Source organism: Chrysemys picta, chromosome 4 (genome assembly GCF_011386835.1).
Source record: "Chrysemys picta bellii isolate R12L10 chromosome 4, ASM1138683v2, whole genome shotgun sequence".
NCBI classification, from domain to species: domain Eukaryota; kingdom Metazoa; phylum Chordata; order Testudines; family Emydidae; genus Chrysemys; species Chrysemys picta.
This window is the reverse complement of record NC_088794.1, coordinates 51,744,573-51,768,347: the sequence shown is the minus strand read 5'-3', so window position 1 is coordinate 51,768,347 and position 23,775 is coordinate 51,744,573. Positions and strand designations below refer to the sequence as shown.

General features: G+C 43.7%; 1 protein-coding gene across 1 annotated transcript in view; it reads left to right on the top strand.

The window, feature by feature from the left end:
• Positions 1-13,809, top strand: part of SPON1 (spondin 1) — a 346,568-nt gene extending 332,759 nt beyond the window's left edge. The window contains exons 9-16 of the mRNA XM_005290831.5: positions 128-268; positions 1,514-1,589; positions 2,161-2,343; positions 2,806-2,976; positions 3,077-3,244; positions 4,719-4,883; positions 8,888-9,151; positions 10,093-13,809. Coding sequence (XP_005290888.1) covers positions 128-268; positions 1,514-1,589; positions 2,161-2,343; positions 2,806-2,976; positions 3,077-3,244; positions 4,719-4,883; positions 8,888-9,151; positions 10,093-10,256 — 1,332 coding nt within the window. The 3' untranslated portion in view covers positions 10,257-13,809. The remainder of the gene's footprint in view (positions 1-127; positions 269-1,513; positions 1,590-2,160; positions 2,344-2,805; positions 2,977-3,076; positions 3,245-4,718; positions 4,884-8,887; positions 9,152-10,092) is intronic.
• The last annotated feature ends 9,966 nt before the right edge of the window (positions 13,810-23,775 follow it).

Sequence of the window (23,775 nt, the reverse complement as noted above, 5' to 3'; positions counted from 1 at the left end):
ATTTTCCTATTGAACATTTCAGAAGCAGCTCTAAATTTTGTATATTGTGTTGACTTCTATTATTCAAAATACGTGTGTTTTTATTCCTTTTTAATCCATATTTGTATCTGTTTCTTTCTGATTGCAGTCACCCAACAAACCTACAATTCCTCAAGAGAAGATAAGACCACTAACGAGCCTTGATCACCCTCAGAGTCCCTTTTATGATCCAGAAGGAGGGTCTATAGCAGTGGTGGCCAGAGTTGTCATTGAGAGAATTGCACGAAAGGTAGCAATATAAAATTCTAAAAGACAGCAGTAAAAATGAAATAATACAATTTAAATATATTTTATGGATTTTTTAAACTGTTGAAACCCTTTTAATCTACTGTTCCTTCTGCTGATAGAAACGTCCAGTGCTGCATATTTTAGTACTTCTTTTTCATAGAAGCATGGAGATTAACCACATTAGGTTTTTCATCTCTAGTCATATAATCTAGTCCCTTGCCAATGCAGAATGGAACCTTACAGTATGTTCTCCAGTTCTTTGCCCAGCCAACTTTTAAATGATTCAAGTGATGGACTTTCCAATACTTCCCTTGGGGGCTTATTCCATGGTCTTATGGATCCCTGTGTTAAGAAATGTTTCTTGATACTCAAGCTACTTTTCCTTTGGCTTAGTTTCATCTTATTTGTCTCTGTTATTGCATAGGGGATCCTCCTAAATATGTCTCCGCTTTCTGATTTTTAGACCACGAGTATTTGCAGATGGTTATATATTCCTGTCTTCATTGTAATTTAGAACCACATCAGCACTGATTCAAACCTGCAGGTCCTTAAGTAAGGTTTGGGCATAGACCCTTTTTATTTTCCCTCAAAAGCATATCTGCAGACCTTTAATCACTGATGTTGTTCCAAATTCCTCCCAATTTATTAAGCTCACTGTATACTGCATTCTATATGTAACCCCACCACCAGTGTACTCAGAGGTGCCATTAGTATCCTTTTTTGTGATGTAAGGCCTCTGAATATGCAGTCCCAAACCACATTGTTTCTGCCACTCTATGAAATTGCAGGCATTTTAGTTTACTCTCTACTCTCACACCTAGGTTTCTCTGTGCATTTTTTCTGTCCAGGTTTCCCATTCTCTTTGCATATCAGTGTTTCAGGTGGTTTTCCTTAGATGTATACATACGCTTTTGGAAATCCCAACCTATGTAGCCTGTTGCTATTTCTTGCCTATATTTTAAATTCTCTAGAGGTGAAATTCCCCACTATGAAACAGGCCAGCACAATGTGTATGCAGCATTTAAGCCGTACTGGAATTGAGTGAGTTATAGGATTTGTGCTGGCCCCCTGCATACAAGCGTGAATAACTGCAAATCCGTAGCTTTACAACTGTTGAGGTACTGGAGCACAAACCCTGCTTGTGTTACTGTGTAGCTTCTAGCAACTGGTTTTACATCCCGCCAGCACCTATTGGTTTATTCCCATTACCATCCTAATTTAAATCTTTACCACTCTTTCTCTGCAGGGAGAGCAATGCAATATCATCCCTGATAATGTAGATGACATTGTAGCAGATCTTGTTCCAGAAGAGAAAGAAGAAGGTACTTTTTAATTACGTTCTGCTATGTGAGTTTTTTGTTTCATCCTCCAGTGCTGCTTCTGTATATTTCCTGTCTTTATGTCATTATTAGTACACTATTAAATATACAAAAACAACTCACTCAGCATCATTTCTTACTTGCCTGAAGAACTGATGACAATAGTGGGATGTTCAAAAGCACTTAAGTGACTTAAAAGCACAAGTCCCACTGAAAGTCACAGTGATGCAGTTTTCCATTCTTTATGTTGCGCCTCTTTGGCCTGGCAACCTGCACAGAACGACCATGGTGCCCACAGAAGTTTGGCAACAGCTGTCCGATCTGTTAGAAATGTATAGTACAGGTGACTATCTGGGAGGAATTAAAACAAACTTCTTAATATCCTAACACAAGGAAGAATTCCGAGCTGCATCACACAAAGGTGCCAGCTGAGTGAAACTTAAAACAGTGAAATGCTTCATTAGCAAGCAAGGAACCAATCATGTTAAACATCTCATGCAATCACCAACCAAGTGAAGAGGCATAAATGGAGACTAACCCATTGTTGACATGTTCTGCTTGTTATTGATTTTAGATGACACCCCTGAGACTTGCATTTACTCAAACTGGTCCCCATGGTCAGCCTGCAGCTCCTCCACTTGTGATAAGGGCAAGAGGATGAGGCAGAGAATGCTTAAAGCCCAGCTGGACCTCAGTGTGCCTTGTCCCGATACCCAGGATTTTCAGCCATGTATGGGCCCAGGCTGTAGTGATGAAGGTAACAAAACAGGAAAGAGTGGAGGGGATAAAATGGGGGGAGAGGGGAGAGCATTTTAACTTGGAGGCCCAACTATTCTATTATAGCTGCATGGTCCCATCTCTAGGTGTAAGTGATGATGGTTGAAGAAAAGTGCATGCATAAGTGTTTGTGTGTTCAAAACTGAACACCCATGTGGAAAATTATGGAGTCACCTTAGAAAATGCGGTCCTCTGTGTTCACTATTGCAATTCAGTAGGCTGTTTGAGTGTATGTTTGAAGGTTAAGGAGGAGTAGCAAGAAGGAAGGAGTGAAGTGAGGAATGAAGGGAAAGGTAGAATGAGACAGGAGATAGAGTGGATAAACAGAAGCATGGAAGTCTGAAAAGAGTGGGGGGGTAGATACCTCTTGGTAGATGAGATTTATCAGGCAAAGGTGTGGCAATCTCAAAGTAGGTAATTGAAATCCTCCTCTGTATTTTAGATGGTTCCACTTGCATGATGTCTGAATGGATTACATGGTCCCCCTGTACTGTTTCTTGTGGAATGGGAATGCGATCTAGAGAGAGATATGTGAAACAATTTCCTGACGACGGCTCGATGTGCAAAGTACCTACTGAAGAAACTGAAAAATGTATTGTAAATGAGGAGTGTTGTAAGTATTTCATTTAGCCTTGCAAAATCCAATCAGTAACAAAAGCACTAAATGAACCATTTCTTAGATAGTGATTTTTTTCTCTTTACATTATAAATAGCTCCTAGTAGTTGCCTTGTGACAGAATGGGCAGAGTGGAATGAATGCAGCGCTAGCTGTGGAATGGGAATGAAAAAGCGACATAGAATGATTAAGATGACTCCAGCTGATGGATCCATGTGCAATACGGAAACTACCGAGGTGGAGAAATGCATGATGCCAGAGTGCCGTAAGTGTCTATGAGCCACCTGCCATGGACAGAAGTATGACAACTCTCATGACACTTTGTTTGAGCACATGAAAGAATGTGTCTAACAGGAAACATTCCCAACTTTTCCCTGCACCAGATTCCCTGCCTCAAGAGAACATGCATTGGTACCACTTCCACCCAAAGGATGACATATCAGTTCCAGAAAAATTATTCACTGCTATGGCCGTATTACTTTTTCAAAGCAATGCTTTCAGAATATCACAGTATCATTGCCAGATGCTATACACATGTATATTAGCAAAATACCTGTGGGCTCCCGTAAGTATTCCATAGTGGAACCCACTGCTTTAAGTAATTACTGTTGCTGTAAAGCAGGGATGGGCAAACTATGGCCTGGGGGCCACATCTGGCCCTTCAGATGTTTTAATCCAGCCCTCGAGCTCCCGCCGGGCAGCAGGGTCAAGGGCTTGCCCTACTCCGGCAGTCCAGCTGGGGAGCAGGGTTGGCAGCTTGCCACACTCCGCGCAGCTCCAGGAAGCAGCAGCATGTCCCCCCTCTGGCTCCTACACGTAGGGGCAGCCAGAGGGCTCCGCACGCTGCCCCCGCCCCAAGCGCTGCCCCTACAGCTCCCATTGGCTGGGAACTGCGGCCAAGGCAAGCTGCAGGGGCAGCACCTGCGGACAGGGCAGCATGCAGAGTCGCTTGGCCACACCTCCGCGTAGGAACCAGAGGGGGACATGCCGCTGCTTCTGGAAGCTGCTTGAGGTAAGGGCTGCCTGGAGCCTGAACCCCTCCACCTCCTCCCGTGCCCCAACCCCCTTCCCCAGCCCTGATCCCCCACTCGCCCTCCAAACCCCTCCGTCCCAGGCCGGAGCAACCTCCTGCACCCCCAACCCCTCATCCCCAGCCTCACCCCAGAGCCTGCACCCCCAACCGGAGCTCTACCCCCTCTCCCCAACCCCCAATTTTGTGAGCATTCATGGTTCGCCATACAATTTCCATACACAGCTGTAGCCCTCAGGACAAAAAGTTTGCCCACCCCTGCTGTAAAGGAATCAAAAAGTGTAGAATGAAATACTGTTCCCTGCCTGTGATGAGTTCTTTGATTTGGAATCAGACTATTATAAATTTCACAAGATCAGGCTCTCTCACAGGACGTTCCTAGTTTCAAATGCGCCCACAAGTACTTTCTTGAAGTATTTTGATTCTCATGCATTGAGTCTCTGCAGAAACAAAGTGGAAAAAAGTTTGCAGAGAAACATTTTTAATACTTAACCTGAAAAAAAAATGTTGGGTTTCATCTGAGCTTTTGTAGGAACATCAAGTTAGTTTGAATAAAACAAAAAGCAAGCTAACAGCAAAATACAAAAAATAGGGGTTGTGTCCCTTCTTCAAATGCTCACATTTAATTCTTTCAAAGCTTTGTGTTTAAATAATTTGTCAACATAATGAAGATTCGTTATCTTTGCTAATCATTCTTTTCATGCACTAGATACCATTCCCTGTATGCTCTCCCCTTGGTCTGAATGGAGTGACTGCAGTGTCACTTGTGGGAAGGGGATGAGGACCCGGCAAAGGATGCTGAAATCTGCAGCTGAGCTTGGAGACTGTAATGAGGAGCTGGAGCAAGTGGAGAAGTGCATGCTTCCAGAGTGCCGTAAGTGTAGGAACCGGTCTGAAACAGGAAGGCTAATTTCACATGTTCTGCAAACTAAGGCTATATCTACACTATGAGCTGAGGGTGTGATTCCCAGCCTGTGTAAATATGCTCATGCTAGCACTCATTGAGCTAGAACAGTAAAGATAGTGTGGACAGCAGCAAGTGGTGGCTAGCCGTATTGAGTACGCACCCATGCGGTTCAGGCAGGTTTGCTTTCAGCCTGGCTAGTCCATACCTTAGCTGCCCATGTTACCATGACAACACTACTATTTTTAGGATGTCTGCGCAAGCTGGGAATCACATGCCTAGCTCATAGTGTAGATGTAGCCTAAGCATCAACCCCTGGTGCTGTGCTTAGTCTGTGCTGTGGAGCCTGGACAGAGCTGTCGTGGTTGTGTGCCAGACCCACTGAGTGCTGCTCGGAACCTGATGATATGCCTGTCCCTCGGCTATACGGCTGTCCAACCCCATCTGGGTAATGGAGAGAGAGTCTGTAACTCCTCCTCTCTGAGTCCTTGGGAAATGAAATCTGGAAGATGCTGAATACGTGCAGCGTTAAGGACTTTGAGAGGTCTGCACAGCTGTTTAAGAGGACCTATAAAGGGTACAATCAGCTGGGAGAGACAACAGGCCCATCATGGTGAAGATAAACTGCCCCACAGGGTAATCCACTATGGCAGAGGAAAAAACCCCAGGGCCTCCCCAAATGGCACTATGAATATTTTAGGGTTACCATATTTCAGCAAGAAAAAAAGAGGACGGGAGGAGCCCCGCCCTAGCCCCGCCCCTGCCCCTCCCACTTCCCGCCCCCCCAGAACCCCCAACCCTCCCCCCGTTCCTTGTCCCCTGACTGCCCCCTCCTGGGACCCCTGCCCCTAACTGCCCCCCAGGACTCCACTCCCTATCTAAGCCTCCCTGCCTCTTGTCCCCTGACTGCCCCAACCCTTATCCACACCCCCACCCCCAGACAGACCCCTGGGACTCCCACGCCCCATCCAACCACTCCCCACCCCCTGACAGCCCCCCCCCAGAACTCCCAACCCATCTAAACCCCTCTGCTCCCTGTCCCCTGACTGCTCCGATCCATCTCCCCACCCCTGCCACCTGACAGCCCCCCCCAGAACTCCCAAACACTCCCCCCCTGCTCCTTGTCCCCTGACTGCTCCGATCCCTCTCCCCACTCCTGCCCCCTGACAGCTCCCCCCCAGAACTCCCAGCCCCCCGCTCCTTGTCCCCTGACTGCCCCCTCCTGGGACCCCTGCTCCTAACTGCCCTCCAGAACCCCACCCCCTACCTAAGACTCCCTGTTCCTTGTCCCCTAACTGCCCCCTCCTAAGACCCCCCCCAACTGCCCCCCAGGACCCTACCCCCTACCTGTACCCTGACTGCCCAAAACTTTCTCCACTCCCCCCAAAAAGCCCCCCCCCCGTTTCTTGACTGCCACCTCCAGAACGTTCCTGCCCCCTGACCTCCTTACCCTGCTGCTCAGAACAGAGTGTTGGGCTCTGTGCAGCCGAGCCGGACATGTGGCTGAGCTCCCCAGCACAACAAAACCCGGTCCCTGGCCCTGCACAACAAAACCCGGTCCCTGGCCCTGCACAGTGCTGCCGGACTGGGCTGCAAGGGAGCTGCCGGCTCAGAATGCAGGGCGGATCCGGCTCCTCTACAGCTGCTCCTGAGTCCAGCCCGGGACTTCCCTGCAGCCCTCCCAGCCGCTCGCTCTGCTCTGCCGGGGGAAATCCCGGACATTGTGAGTGCTTTACAAATTCCCCCCGGACGCTATTTTTAGCACAAAAAGGAGGACATGTCCGGGTAAATCCGGACGAATGGTAACCCTAGAATATTTAAGGAGCTGTTCCGTGTGCTTTATGGATTTCTTGTTTCCTACTCCATGAGCTACATCAGACTATCCTGATACTCAAATACATATTGTGTGTCCTGCATACAATGTGCATATTTGAGAATATACTACTTAAATGAGCAATAACTCATTATGAAAATACCCAGAGTGCTTCATTTCCACAGATAATCCAGGCCAGGGAAAGTTACCCTCACCTAATATGTGAGATTGAGAGAGCACTTAGCAGGTGCAATGCCTTTCACTCAAAGTATACGTATTTCCCACAGCGCCAGATTTATTAAAAAATGAGCACCTTGCTGTCTTTTCATGCCACATCTTAGCTCCTTACTAACTCTTCCCTTTAAGGAAATATAACTGGATTCTCCCTGCTTATCTTTGTTGTTATGAAATATAACAGCATCTCCATGGACCTCTTTGTATGAATGAAAATTCAGCATTCACAATCTTCTTCTTATTGGAACAAGGACAGTATGGGAAGCAGCAACCTCAGCTTCCTTATACTATATCTTAAACCTAGAAGGGTGGAAGGACCAGGCCTTCTTGGCCTCTGCTGTGTCCACCACTAAGGTTGTCACTTCCTGACAATTGTTGATGTGAATTTTATGATGGTGTCTCCTGAGCACTAGGAACTCAACTAACACTATGACATAGGCCATGAGAGACAACAACAAGATGTGGGTGGGGGGACTTTCGCAAAACACAGTTTAGTCCATGAATAGTTCAGAGGATAGTGGATTTGGAAATTAGTTCAACCTACCCAACTCCATGCCAGGCTGGTCAAGAGTTAGTGAAACCATGATTTTTTTTTCAAATGCATAATTTCATCCAGTCTCCAATAGCAAGCAAGTAAAATGTTGGGCCTTGGATTTGGTTCAAGTGGAGCACCCAGGGGCAGTGTGGCTTAAAACTATGCTCCTGCTTGCCTGATCTGGGGTGTGTGTGTGTGTAATTAGAGCAGCTTATGAGCTGCCACCTAGAATAGCCCCTAGGGGCTGCTCCATTGGCCCGCAATCACAAGAGAGTCGTACATCCACCGCCTTTTCCTCCAACCACATCTCTAGGCCAATGGGGACTAAGACCAAGTGCTGCAGAGCCACATACGGTGGCCTCACACCACCTGGGAATTCCCCTACATGACAGAATCCCCAGCTGCCCTCTTATTGCTGCTTTGCACTTCTTAAGAAAAGCAAAGCAGAGGGGAAGCCCTTGCTGATGGATGTGATAGAATATTTTTATTGTACTCTTTGCCAGCCAAGTGTTATAATGCCCTGCATAAAACTACCTGCATTTTTAGCCAGCATTGGTTATAACCCTCCACCCACATTCTTATGATACAATTTTGTAACTGAGGACTTCTTAAATAATTTAAAAAATACTTCTTTGGAATAAATATGATTATTTCTGCATTTTGAGTGTTAGTCAGTCAGTGAGAGTTTGATTTTTAAAGCAATGCTGGAAAGTCCTGAATGCAGACTTTTGGGGTATGATGGCTCTGTGCCTATAGTGTGGAACTATGATTCAGGAAATCTAAGTTCAAGTCCTGTCTGTTTTACTGATTTTTTTCTGGGACTGTAAAAAACTCAAGTTAAAAAGCTCTGTGCCTCACTTTCCCCAACTGTAAAATGGAGATAACAATACTTGCTTAAACCATGTGACTATTCTTAATATGCATTACTATTAGTAAAATGCTTTGAGATTCTTGGAGAGCAGGTCCTATATGGGTGCAACGTATTCATTATTTAACATCTTGACTCATACGATGGTCGGGGTGGTGTGCATAATGCCAGAGAAAACTATTGAAAATGGACTAATAGATGGTCAAAACCTACTTCCTGCCACCAGAGCAGAGCATTTAAGGAGGAACAGGACTATTTTTTTTTTTAAAGTTGGTGACCTCTTAGCACCATTCTTTCCCGGGATGGTTGAGGCAGTGGCAGCTAGTGCAAAGTATTTCCTCCTGACTGCACAGAGATTTTTAATGTGTTTTCTTGCAAAACTCACTCTGAAGACTGGGTGCATTGTCATGTTCATGTAGTTTGGATATGAAAACTCATTAGGCAAAGCCATATGTTTCTTCTACATCATCTGGTTAGGTCCCAAAGAGTTGTTATAATTGCCAGTATTTCTTTCTTTGACACAGCCATTGACTGTGAATTAACCGAGTGGTCCAAGTGGTCTGAATGCAATAAATCCTGTGGAAAAGGTCATATGATCAGGACAAGAATGATTAAAATGGAACCACAGTTTGGAGGAGCTCCATGCCCAGAAACTGTCCAACGTAAAAAATGCCGAATAAGAAAATGTTTGAGAGGTCCAGGTCTAGAGAAAAGGCGGTGGAAAGAAGCCCGTGAGAAAAGAAGAAGTGAACATGCCAAGGAAGATGTAGATGGTGAGCTGTATCCAGGTATGTTTTATCCACATTGCTTAGGCTACTCATGGCAGCTTGACCTTTGTTCATAACAGGAACAAGTCTGTGAGTATCAGCACTTCACTGCAATCAGGGCCAGCTCCAGGCACCAGCACAGCAAGCAGGTGCTTGGGGCGAACAACGGAAAGGGGCGTCACATGCGGCAATTCAGCGGCAGGTCCCTCAGTCCCTCTCGGAGGGAAGGACCTGCCGCCGAATTGCTGCTGACGAATGAAGCAGCGGTGGTAGAGCTGCCGCCGAAGTGCCACTGATCGCTTTTTTTTTTTTTCTCTTGTCGCTTGGGGCGGCAAAAACACTGGAGCCGGCCCTGACTGCAATAGCATTACATTCTAGAAAAAGCTTTAACTAAGTGTTAAAGTGGGCTTGTGTTCTTGGCTTTCATCTTTCAGTATTGAAGGTCAGATCTGAACTTCAGTAGCAACTAGAGAGCTTTTTTCACCCGTTCCCAAAAGAAAACAGGTTATGTCTGTGCAGCTCTATGAATATCTTGTTCTTTCTCAGTAAGGTCCTTCTATACAAACAATAGACCATCAAAAAAGTTAATACTGACTAAAAACTCCATGGGACTGAACTAAAAACCTCCAGCTCCAATTGCATCTGAACTGTTGCAAAATTTGCTCCTAAATCCAGCTATAAATGTCTTAGCTAGCACCTCTTTCTATGCTAGGCTTTAGCAAAACTCCAATACCAACATCCCTGGTAATTACAATCTAGGTTATAACAGGTAGATGAAAATTTTGGGGGGAAGGGATTGTCTTTTGTACAATGCCTACCACAATGGGACCTTGCCTGGACTTGATTGGAGCCTTTTAGTGTTTCAGTAATAAAATATTAAGAGTGTGTATGTGTCCATACACCAGGGGAGATAGAGATGAAAAGCTAGCTAAAATAGCATTGATAAATGTTTTTATTTTTAGGTTGTAAGATGAGACCATGGACTGCTTGGTCAGAATGTACCAAACTGTGTGGTGGTGGAATTCAGGAACGCTTCATGACTGTAAAGAAGAGGTTCAAAAGCACTCAGTTTACCAGCTGCAAAGACAAGAAGGAGATAAGAGCATGTAATGTTCACCCTTGTTAGCAAAACCCGAGGCTGCAAAGTGATGGAGTCTGAGCTAAATGGAAAGTCAACCATGGTTTTGATTTTAAAAAAATATATATATAAATGGTGTATATTAGTCTTCATTTTTGCATTGTGGGTTGCTTATTAGTCTTGCTGGTGCAAGAAATATATTTTATAAATATTTCCTCACAAATGTATGCTGAGAGTGGCTCCTTGATACTCCAGCTAGCCCTTAATGCATAAAACTAGTAAGTCATTGTGAGTCATTTAACTCTGAAATAAAAACGTCTCTGTGGATATGCAATAGCCATATAGAAATATTCCCTGTACAGACATGGGGTGCATGCATATTAACGTAACTAAGTTAAAGTGACATGTTTAACGCGTGGCAGGAATTGTCTCATTTGATTTGATTTCAAAATATCCAAAGCAGTGCCTATTGATTACACAACTGTGCCAAGGAATAATTTCAGTAATGCTGGTTCAATAATATTAAAGGTGCATATTATCTCTTCCTACCATGAGGGTTAAACTGGTATTGGATAATTACTATCCTATACATTTTTCTTCATGAGGATCCCCTTACTTCTTTAAACAACTCAAATACATAGGCATCAGTCTGGATAGCTCAGTAACAGTGTCTGCTCAATGAGCAGTGGTGATAAAAAAAAAAAACACAGGAAAAATACGGACAATGTGAACCCTTATCTTGAACCATGTTCAGTTCTGCCCAACACCACCATCTCAAAAAGGATATAGAAGAAAGTCTAAAGAAAGACAAAGGCAATGATTGTGGCATGGCAGTCCTTCCATGCCAGAGATTGAAAAATAGGAATAATTTAGTGAAGAGGTATATAAAACAATGAATGGTGTTGAAAAGGTGCTCATCTATACCTTATGCACAGACGCGGGGAGCAGCAAACTGAAAACTAATAGAAGGATTTTCATGTGTTACTTAATGCATAATCAGTCTGTGACATTCACTGCCATAGGACAGATTCTTGCAACAAAGGGTTCACAAGGATTTGTAAAATGCGTAGACATTTGTGAATTGTAGGACTATGGCCTGAAGTTACACTAGCTAAGATAAAAATCATGTCTGACAGCCTAAGCCACCCACTAATTGCCAAAGGTTAGGAAGTAACTTTTCATATCTAATGTATGTTACTGCCTAATTGCTCCTTGAGATTTTTCACACCTTTCCCCTGAAGCATCTATCCCCAGGCAGAGACCAGCTGCTGGATCGCAGGCCTGCTAATGCACTGGCCAGTCTTCATTTCTTAAGGTTTTAACATTTTAAATTGGGAAATAACTTAAAAATTTACCTTTTTGTCCAAGAAAGGGATTATAAACCTATTTATCAATAATGATGCACTGAGAATAAAGACTGTTGGTTGAGAACTCTTTTTTAAAACAAGTTTGAGAGAAATGAAGGGGAAAATGAAACTTTATATTTCTTTTTAAACCAGCTGTAGATAATTTATTCAAATCATTTATACTTGGTCACAAGCCCCAAAATCCAGCACCTGGTTTTGAATTTCATAATTCATGTGATCTGTTGCCACTTTTGTGTCATTCTCTCCCCCATCCCCCCTGCTATTCTAGAGTGTCTGGCTGTGGCTCCGGCTCCTTCATCCTCTTTCTATAAAACCCCTGCCGTGGCTTCCCTAATACCTTAGTACATTTTGCTGCATCTCTTGCCCCCAGAATGAAGTTAAGACCAGTGCAGCAGTGGGTGCAAACCTTGCTGAGCCAAACCAGAAAACGAGGTTTTTCACTAACCTCTGAAAACCAAACACTTTGCATTTTACAGAGCTCAGGTCATTTTATCATGATCACTAACTGTTTGCACAAATAGATGTATAGTCCCTACCTGCCTGGCCTATTATATCCAAAGCAGCCAGCTGAGCTAAAAGACCCCATGGAATATCATAAATACTGCAGAAGTGACGAGACAGCCTCTTCAGGAGAAAGGGTGGGTACCATACTAAACCCTGAGGTTCTCAGGAGCTGTCCCGAGTAGAAACAGATGAAAATGAGAACCATGGCAAGTGTTCTCTACAAGCCCCTACTATAGGTAACAGCTTCTGCACCAACAGGGGCCAAGTAGTCCACAGTAGTCATTAGACCCTCCGAGCTGTGCCTCTTTAACCTGTGGTCGTGTAGGCTATGAGAGTTCTTTGTTTTCTCCTGGATGGGGTGTTGCTACCTCACAAGCCCTTCTGGCTTGTTCATGCTACTGCAAAACCTATGTAGAAGGCCACTCCAGTTTCTGTAACAAAATGTCATCAATTGTTGATGCTCTGGTCCCAGTCACTATCATTCTTCCTGTATGTTCCATGTCATCAAATTGTTTTAAATGTTAGGTTTATTCCCTTTGCCAATGTTCTGATAATAGCTGAATCCAATTATATACCTCGAGTATGTATGAAATGTGATATTATTTGAACATGCCTATAAGGAAAAACGTCTGGCAATCCTCACACTGTGTTTCTAGTTCAGTTTCAATAACCAACTTCCTTTATTTTCCCTTACCCAGGACAGCTCACTATTATTTCCAGTTATTCCTCTTAGGCTCACCAATGTTAAGGATATTTGAGTTTTCACATTATTAATACTAGCAATCACAAAAATAGCTTGCAGTTAGAGATGTGGCGGTTTCTGTCTAGATCAGGGGTCGGCAATGTTCGACTCTCCAGGGTAAGCACCCTGGCGGGCCGGGCCAGTTTATTTACCTGCTGACGCGGCACGTTCGGCCGATCGCGGCCACCACTCGCCGCGTTTTGCCGTCCCAGGCCAATGGAGGCGGCGGGGACGGCGAACCGCAGCGAGTGGGGGCCGCGATCGGCCGAACCTACCGCGTCTGCAGGTAAATAAACTGGCACCCTGGCGAGCCGCGTGCCGAACGTTGCCGACCCCTGGTCTAGATCCAGCTTACCATATTTTTCTGTTGATCCATTTTTTCCCAGTTCACTTTGCTGACTTTCTTCTACCTTGATACAAAAAAAATATTTAAGCTTGTTACTTTTTGTAAAAAAAAAAATAAAAAAAAATCTATATATATATACAAACAAAAAAATAGGTTGATTTTCTAAGGAAAACAAAAAGTTCTGATATATAGTATGTAGAATGATTGCATTGATACTGTAAACTTTCCAGTAGCATAATATTCACTGCATATCAAATCAATAAAAAATGTACATGGTTCTTGCTTGTAACTCATGAATTATACAGTTTTCAACTGAAAGCACAGGTATCACTCCAGAGTTTTGTACACCCCACATATCAGATTGTAGCATCTTGTGTATGTTATATTTTCTAACATGAGCTATAGAAGCTTTACATGTAATGAAAGAAAATTTAGGGGCTTAAATGTACAATAGGTTTTAATAGGTGCAACACAATTTTTTTAAAAAAATTTGTTCATTTGTTTTTAGTTTTTGTTTCCTGTGGAATTTATGAGAAAGCAGTCACGAATATATTTCTTACCAAAGTCTTGTGTAGATGTTTTGTAGTTGTCTGGCTAACACATTATTATTTTGGAATAAAGACATCTTTATTATGAAAATTCCATTGCTTGTATGAGCTTCTATGTGACTGAAAGGATTTTTTACACGTACGTTACCATACGCCATTGGCTTTCAGACTACTGGATCCCTTTCAGGAGTCTGATTTGTCTTGTGTCCCCAAAAGTTTCACCTCACCTGAAAAACTACTTGCTTACAAAATCAGACAGACAAATATATAAACATATCCCAGCACATTACTGAAAAATTGCTTACTTTCTCATGTTTACCATATAATTATAAAATAAATTGATTGGAACATAAATATTGTACTTACATTTCAGTGTATAGTAGATAAAGCAGTATAAACAAGTCATCTGTCTGAAATTTTAGCCTATACTGACCTTGCTTGTGCTTTTTAAATGTAGCCTGTTGTAAAACTAGGCAAATGAGTTGACATATTCCCTGGAAGACCACTGTGTACCTCCCGCCCCCCCCCCCGCCCCCCTTGAGAAGCAATGTCATAGACTAATCAACAAAAGGTGCCAAATCTTGCCCTCCTTAGGCCACATCTACACTACCCGCCGGATCAGCGGGTAGTAATCGATCCATCGGGGATCGATTTATCGCATCTCATCTAGACCCGATAAATCAATCCCCAAATTGACGCTCGTACTCCACCTCAGCAGGAGGAGTAAGCGGAGTCGACGGGGGAGCTGCGGTGGTCAACTTACCGCCGTGAGGATGGCCAGGTAAGTCGAACTAAGCTACTTCAACTTCAGCTACGCGAATAGCGTAGCTAAAGTTGCGTATCTTAGGCTAGGTCTACACTACCCGCCTGAATCGGCGGGTAGAAATCGACCTCTCGGGGATCGATTTATCGCATCCCGTCGGGACGCGACAATCGATCCCCGAATCGACGCTCTTACTCCACCAGCGAAGGTGGGAGTAAGCGCCGTCGACAGAAAGCCGCAGAAGTCGATTTTGCCGCCGTCCTCACAGCGGGGTAAGTCGGCTGCGATACGTCGAATTCAGCTACGCTATTCACGTAGCTGAATTTGCTTATCTTAAATCGACTCCCCCCTGTAGTGTAGATGTACCCTAAGATCAATCCTCCCCCCTAGTGTAGACCAGCCCTAAGTCACACAAGTAGGCTTGTTGAAATGAAGGGAACTACTAGCAGGACTCAGGTGAGTGGGATTTAGCTAATGATAGTCACCACATTCCACTCAATTAACATTTTCATTCAGTAACTGTTTAAATAGCAAAGGCTAGCTTCGTTCCACTATGAACTTACTACCTTACTTGCCGAGTCACCTAGTTTTACATACAAATTAACTGTTTAAAGGAGACTATTAGGAAGCAAGCTGGATGATGTGAGAACCAAGAATACTTGAAAGCCAGTTTTCAAAAAGTTGGCAATATTTTTTAACATCACTGTTGTGGTTTTAAGGCCCTTTTAGGCATGGCATGAGCGTGAGTGCTTTTTCAGTAACTAGAGTATACAATATTAGCTCAGGGGGACAATGTATCCTGACACACCAACACAGCCCCCTTGAGGTAAACAGATGCAGGAGCATGACAAAGCAGACTCTGTTCACCAGCCTAATGTGAATTGTTCATTTGGGGTGGGGGGGGGGAAAGGAAGGTATAAAACCAAAGGTACGGCAGTGTGCGGCTCGAATGTGGAAAGAATGATGGGGAATGGCAACAAACATGATCATTTGACATAACACACAGCTCCATGTCACTGGGGTTGGGCAAATGTAACTGAATGCAGAATCTGGCTCAATTTTAACATTAGTGCTGAAAGACACATCCTAAAGATATAATCGTTTGTAAGTACATCCTAATTTAGCACTCAGCTTGCATTAGATCTGTCCAAGCAGAGGCACACTGAGACAGAAGACGCGGCCACTGCCTAACCTATCCCTAAAGGTGGTCTGGTGTCTCCACTAGTCCTGCCCCTTTGGAAAGGCACCATGAGAGGGGTTTTGAATGCTGCTCCCCTCCCCCCCCCCAAATGCTGCTCTGCCTCCGTAATGGCCCTGTAAGTAGCAGGACTCACACAGCCTGGTGTAATTAACTTTGAAGGCTAAGTAACACCCCCAGGGCCAGGGGAGGGAAGGAAATCAATTTGGCCCCTAGAGCAGTCCACTATGAGGCGGGCATAAAGGAAGTTGACCCCTTGGACTGCAGCTCAGACATGTGCCTACACTGCTGTTCTCAGGGGTTTTCCTTCCAGAAGTGACAGTCTGAGGTGTAGAACCAGTGTCATGGCTACCCTTGATGTGGCCAGGCACTGGTGAAGGAGAGTAGATCGGATAATGCCATCCATGTCCACCTCCAGTCCAGTATTATGGTTAATGTTTTAAATAATCCAAGCATAAAAAGGCTATGGACTAATCCTGTCCCACCTCCTCCTGCCCGCCTGCCTGCCATAGGCACATGAGTAGGCAGCTTGACATTACATTAGTAGGACTGTGAATAAGAAATGCAGCCTCTGTCCCTTAAAACTGCAGATGGCATGTGGTCCTGATTTTTATTTAGATTAGGCTAACTCACCCCTGGGCTGTAGGAAGGTATGCTGCATGGGGCGCTCACTGTAAGTATTTATACAGCCACTGCAGCAGAGAAAGAATCCATAGCCTAGTGGTTGGAGCATTCCCCTGGGCAGTGGGAGACCTGGGTTCATGTCCCTGTTCTGAATCAGGCAGAGGAAGATCTTGAACTTGGGAATCTTACACACAGGTGAGGGATCTAACCCCTTGCACACGGTTATGGAGTGGGAGGGTACCCCTTGGGCTTTTCTTGAGAAAGAGGTGACCTGGCTGCTAGGCGGTGGGCTTAGGCCACTCCCCTGCCTTTCACATTTCCTCCTGGCTACCTTAGGCAGCTCCATGGTGTCTAATAAAAGGATTTACCTACCCCCCCCCCCCCCCCGCATTGTATAGGGAGTCTGGGTGCCTAACTTTGCATTATAAATTCCACTAGGTAGCAGGGTCACTCAGCAAGTCTGTGAAAAAGCAGGTAATTTCATCCAGGTCTCCAGCCGGCACCCTGACCTCTGGCCTTCCTTACTTATTATATAAGTGATTTATTTTCAGCTCAGCAGGCCTAGTTGGCAGTGTACTGCAGCATATTAGGGCACAGCCAGATTGGGGGAGAGGATGTAGCGAAGGTCAGGTTCTGGTCCATTGCTTAGGGCATAACTGTAATGATTACTGGCTCCCTACGGCCTAGCTTCCCTACTGGCTCCTCGGGTGGACGGTCTATGAAAGCAGTAAAGTTAATCTCTGTTCTTGGCTAACCCTAGTGCCTGTCATTACAGCGGTGTTGCATTGCCATTTCAGGAGAAACCATTACCAGCACACACAGTGCTGTGACATTCAAGAATTGTTAGCTTCATGCTGATTACATTCCCTTGCTCTTTGATGAATACCAGGATAACACAGTCTGTCACATTTCAACTCTAACTGCAAAACAGACAAAAAAAACAACACCCCACTTTTTATAGTTTTCCACTTAAGAAGCAGCATTGTAACTACCAGGAACAGATTTTACCAGCAAAATCAAATGTGCTTAAGACCTTTATGGTATAATATTTCAGACACTTATCATTCTTTGCTCTGCATGCAAACTCATTTAAAAAGCCTTTATTACTATGTTTTTAACATCAAAACTCAGTAACTTCATGCAGCGTTTAGTGGTGGTGTGCAAAACAATGCAATTACAGTCCACCTGAATGATATTAAAACTTCCTTTCCTCCAGTTTCCAAAAGACAGAGAAGTTTGTGCCCTAATTGATGGGCACATTAACTGCTCGGCAGGCAATGACATTTCTCATACTCAGCCCTAGATGGTTCACTGCATCTAAAATGTTAGCGCTATGGGCTTTGCAGGCTCCTCAGGTTCTTCATAAAAGTCCAGAAGAATATTGTTTACTCCACCATCAACATCAAAATAGCAAACATCAAGAGGGAAAGAGCCTTCTGTTACGCTTACTTAAAGCAGCTGCACAAGTAGAAAAATGGATATGCTCTTGGCTTTTAATTTGTTTCCTGCAGTTTCAGTAGCAAATGCCACAAGATCATTTCGAAAGAAGACTGTAAAAATTCATTTAGCAAGTTTCAACCAAGGATGCTGGTTGCCAGAGAACAGTATTTTTCATTTTCATGCTCCCCATGGAAGCACTTCTCACTTCTCCAACACAAGCAGCGACACCGGAGAGAGCAGCGTCTGTAGCAGTGCTAATGTTGACTCACATGGAATTTACTGTGGTTACACACGTGCATTTGGCTAAATTGCCCATTGTCTTTGCAAGTCAAAGAAGTTTGCTCCTCCCTTACGATAGCCACCAGTGTGGTTAATATGCTGGGGATTGGACCAGGGACCTCCAGAGTTAAAGCATAACCTTAAATATGGAGCACCTATCAGTGCCTCCAGAAAGGGGAGGGAAAAAACACAAAGAACACAAGCCATTTGTATTTTCCAGATAATTGAACAGTCAGGGTCCTTCCAAAATAATCTGAAGTTTTAGCATCATCAGATTGTACACTCACCAAAGAGGGAGAGAGAAGGGGCAGATAATGCTCCTTCATTCTGTGGGCTGGTCGGTGCTGAGTGGTTGGAAGTAGTTGCCCAAGAACTATTTCTTACTGTTGCCACAAGTTACAGGTAATGGCAAACACTAGCCGAGACTGAGTGGAACAGAGCTATGATCCCTGGCACACCCTCTCCCATTCTCTGCACCTGTGAGGGTAATTGCCACAGGAGCGAGCGCTGCTGGCTTTACACCAACTGGGAGATCAGGGGGATTCTTTGCTGGCTATTTACAGTGGTGTGGAGCAAAGGAGTTGGATCGTAGAAAAGAATCTAGCCCTTAATGCAAGATAGGATTATTTTCCAGAAGTATTAGCAAATCAAGGACATTTACCTCTCACCTCTATTTGGCAATGTGTTGTCAAGACTGGGTTTAAGGCAAGCTCAACACAGTGCACAGCGAATCAAAGTCCTTAGAGGACTCTGTTTGGCTGGCAGTTAAACTTCAACTGGTATGTGGAGCCTGATTTTTGTATGTTAGATGAACAGATTAAAAGATCCAGATTATACCAACTCTGCTGGTTGTCCCTGGCCCAGCTCTCTGAACCCTCTCTCATCCACCCCAAATTGGTTGCTGACAGCAGCACTCTGTCCTCAAAGCTCCTCTCTCATGGATTCTAGTGTTCACCTCTCAGCCCATTCCCACCGCTCATTCACACACAGCGGCATGCATAGGAATAGAAATGTAGCTGCTTTTGGAGGGGCACTTTCTGTGCCCCCTGCAGCTGCAGGAGGAGCTGCTCTCCCTGCTGTGGACCTGGAGGAGCTGGGTCTCACCCCCTCCCACAGCAGCCCCAGGAATGATAGAGCTGGCTCTCCCCCGGCGGCCAGAGGAGCTGCCTCATCCCGTCGCGGCCCCAATGCCAGTGGAGCTGGCTCTCCCTCCCCAGCACCGGTGCCAGAGGAGTTTTCTGTGCCCCCGCTGACTGGGGGGAGGGGGCTATGCCCCTGCTTTCCCCCTTGTGCTGTCCCCTGTTCATACTGTTGGGTGTATATTGTGCCTCGAATATAGCTCCAAGGAATCAATCTCCAGTTTACACATTGCAGCTTTACCAGTATATTGCTTTAGAGCAGCACACTAGGTAGTGTGCATTGATCTTATAAAATGTTATATTTTAAATATAACACATGGTCCCATGAGAAAGCGTGATCTATTCTAACTCTGCTGTTCTAAAGCAAAACTAGCACGGGCTATTTCTCTATTTTTTCCATTTGATTTACTCTGTGCATTTGACAGCATTTCATAGCTACTGGCATCCTCTGTTTCACCTCTACAGTCAGTTTGATCTGTTTAAGAATCTTTCACACAGCAATGGGGAGAAACAAATATGTTTTAAAAAACAAATAAAGTGTTTGAAAACACCCAACCACCCCACCAAAAAAATGGCAGTGGGCCTTTGAGGCCAATACAAGACCTGAAAGTACTATTTCTTTATACATTCTTTAAACTTGACATCAACATGCATTTTTACTGAGAACATAATCAAATTTGTATTCTTGGTCTGGTGCAGGTGACAATTCTAATCATAAGAGTCTAGATTATAGTCTAAAAATGTGAAGCATCATGTAAAGGAAATACATCCAAGATACACAAGGTTTTAAGAAGGGCAGGAAGCTATTTTTCTGTAAATTAAACAGCAAAATCTAGACAGAACAAAATCTAGCATATGACACATAACTAATGACAGTATGGGACCACTTATTTCCAAATGTGAACTGACATTTATTGGAGGATTAAACCTTTATGCATTAGGAGCCAAGCAAGTGTTCAGTGAACCAAATGTTTTGCATACTACTGTAAATCTGGTTAATTCTATTTTATCCTCTGAGCATGTCAAACTCTAATCTTCATCTGCATGCAAATCTTAGCCCTTAAGAATTAAGCAGAAACTATCTGTAGATAGGATTGTCCCCAAAGAGGCAACAAGGAAGGTACAATGCTAGTAAAAGCCTGTGCATCAAAATATATGTTGGTCCAACAAAGGAATCACAGTCATGAACTTAATCCACTAGATGGCACTGAAAGCAAGTCTATGAGGCTGTTTGTATAAAAACTACAGACCATGGCCTGAACTCAATGCAGCCTTATACCGTGCGATCTCATTGAAATCACAAGGTTTGCATAGGGTATAGGACAGCACTGAATTTTGCACTCACTGTATATGTAAGTAAATGCATGCATACTGACACTGAAATCATGGTAACAGGCACACAGCCAAGTGCTTAACATGTGCCTGGTTGCTCTCGGGAACCAAAATCACTGGTCCCAACCTCCAGTAGTTAGTTATGCAACTGGTAATGTAGGCTGCCTTGCAGCAGAAGTTGTGGCAACAGACTCTTGCTTGCCTTACACACTGGTTTATTGGGTAATAGATCCATGCAGTTTGCAGACCCACTGGCCTATCCTTCCCCACTAAGACTCCCCACCTCCCCCTAGAGCAGTGGTTCTCAACCAGGGGTAGGTAGTGGTCTTCTAGGGGATACATCAACTCATCTGGATATTTGCCTAGTTTTACAACAGGCTACATAAGAAGCACTAGCGAAATTTTCATATAATGACTTGTTTATACTGCTCTGTATACTATGCACTGAAATGTCAGTACAATATTTATATTCCAATTGATTTATTTTATAGTTATATGGTAAAAATGAGACAGTAAGTAAATTTCCAGTAATAATGTGCTGTGACACTTTTGTATTATATGTCTGATTTGGCAAGCAAGTAGTTTTTAAGTGAGCTGAAACTTGAGGGTACACGAGACAAATCAGCCTCCTGAAAGGGCTACAGTAGTGCTTGTGCTCCAGTGTTCCCATGGCACGTCGTTTTGAGCCATCCGTGCTACAGATATGGAACAAGAGGGGCCAGAGTTTGTGTTGTTGCTCCTGAGTCCCATATTAAACTTCACAGAAAATATTCAGACAGTGAGAAAGTAGTTAACTATTACAAGTATTTCAGTTACTTTGGGCCAGATATTGAAGGGTATTTAGGCACCTAGATGCAGAGTGGGATTTTCAAAACCCCACTATCTGCATCAGCAGGTGTCTAATTACCTTTAAAAATCTGGCCCTTTGTGTCCAACAAATTAAAATAACCAAGTTTGCTCTTGCGTTGCAGTTTCAGTAAAGCACCTACCATGCACAGTGGTATAAAATATACATTAATAATAAGCACAACATCCCTAACAAATGGGTTACCCAGAATTCTTAAGAAACCTGAGTAACGTATGTGCTGTAGATACTAAGTCTTAAACAATTCCTATTATATTATTGGATAATCACTATAGGATTAGTTTGTATCATTAGTATAGTGTAGTGTATCATTTGTAAGGTTGTTTGCATACTGTAACTATTTCCATACTTTCACATGCCTGGGTTTATTTTAAATTTAATCTTAACTGGGAATCTCCTGGGTCTCTAATGGTGTTTTTTTGCACTTTTTGGGGGGATGGGAGGGGGCATTAAGTACTAGTTCTTGGAAGCTCTTTCCCTTGAAGTTTAAGATACCTGCTCACAACTTTACCTCCAGCTAACAAAGATGTTGGTTTTTGTGGCTGGGGATATAATATACCAATCCAAAATACAAGAGGAAACTTTTGCAGAGTGAGCGATAATACAATACTGGTTGTAGTACAAATGGGGAAAAATCCTCCTGCCATGAGTGAACCTTAGTTCCTATAGGCAAAACCATTGTAACCTATGCAGGAGCTCAGGGACAGAATCCTTCACCAAGCTGGAGGGAGATCATAGGACACCAGGGCATCTGGGACCGTGGCAGCTACTACAGCCCGTGAATAAATGTAGCAGCCCCAGTCTTCTAGGGCACCTGAGTTGGGCTGGGGGCCAGCTATACCTGTGCCACTCTCCTAGCCCACCCACACTTTTACCCTTTGTACTCCTACACAGAACTATCCAGAGTTTAGCTTGTAGGGATGCAGAATCCCCTGAAAGACCCAGGCTTCCTGCCTCAACACAAAATCACATAGACAAAAACTTGAAATGCAGCCATTATTCCTTTTGGAGCTCGGTGCACTTACAGAGGAAACCAAACACTTGAATGCCTTGGGTCTGATATCAATGTGAAGCATTTCAGGAATGAAACCTTTTTAAAGCAAAATAGGAAGTGCCCAATTTTACTCATCACTATTGCCCCACCTTTTCCACTTCTAGGGGCAATAGTGATAAGAGCAATTATGACATTTATTTTTGAAACATTGTTTTAAAAATGGGTGGGCTCTGTACTAGTTCCTTTCTGCTCTGTAGCATTTCCACAGGAGAAATATACATTGTCTATACACTGGATAAGTTCAATGCAACAAAAGGATATTACTGGATTTTATAGTAGTGGTGATGCAATTTGCTTCTTTTCACCAGTTTTTGACTCTTGCTTAGAGTTTTCTTTTATGGCTGGGATGTGGATGATCATCTCTAGGATAATTTTAAGGAATTTCTCTTCCTAAAATTTTTGTGAAATATAAATTGTGACATAGGATTTGCTGTACATCATTAAGAGGCAAACAACAATGCTCAACAAACTAACAAACATGCCTCACCTATCCAGTGGGTGAATCAAAGAATTAATACCAGTGGTTCATGCCTAATATGCAATATTTTAGTTATCAAAGTCAAAATTCCTGAACCTGTCAGCCAAACAGATTAGCTGGTCTCCATTTGACAGCCAATGTCCGGCTTCAGACTAATAGGAGCCACATCAGCAACAGCATTCCTCGTTCTCTTATCACAATCTATTCTCTGTTATCATCACAAACAGAATCAGGAGTGCATACCAAATGGCATACTCAAACGACTCGTTCCAGATGACACCAGGCAGTGCTCTACATTTGTGACATGTGTTGCTGCCAAATCACAACTTCTGTTCCCTCTTAAGATAATTTAAATGACCCCTAGATGTGGCTGTCATAAGTTGCAAAAATCACTAAAAAAACCAGCCCAGGATGCAAATTATTTGTACAGAGTCCCACCTGTCAGGACACTGAGAAGGCATCTCTCTCTGGGAACTTGTGATTCATGATCTTCGTATGCTTAATAGCTCAGTCTGAACAGATTGCTTCCTAATGTGTTTTCTGTTATTAGTTATGAAGCCCTCATCCCTTAACAATATCAACCTGCTCTCAGTGTGTGAGACATGGAGAACTGCATGCCAGAATAATGAGAAGCATGCAGCATGGAATGGAAGTACCATATTGCATTTCAGCCTTCCCACAAACACAGCATTAATAGCACTACTAGGAAATTAGGCAGAAAAGACTCCATGCTGTTAAGCAGAATCAGCCAGATGGACAGCTGTTCAGGAGGCCAGAATTGATGGACAGACACATGATGGCATCAAGGAGTCTTTTCTTTTAATTCCAGACCCTGCCACAGTAACCCATGCTTTATGACCTCTAGAACAAATTATTGCAATATGCTTT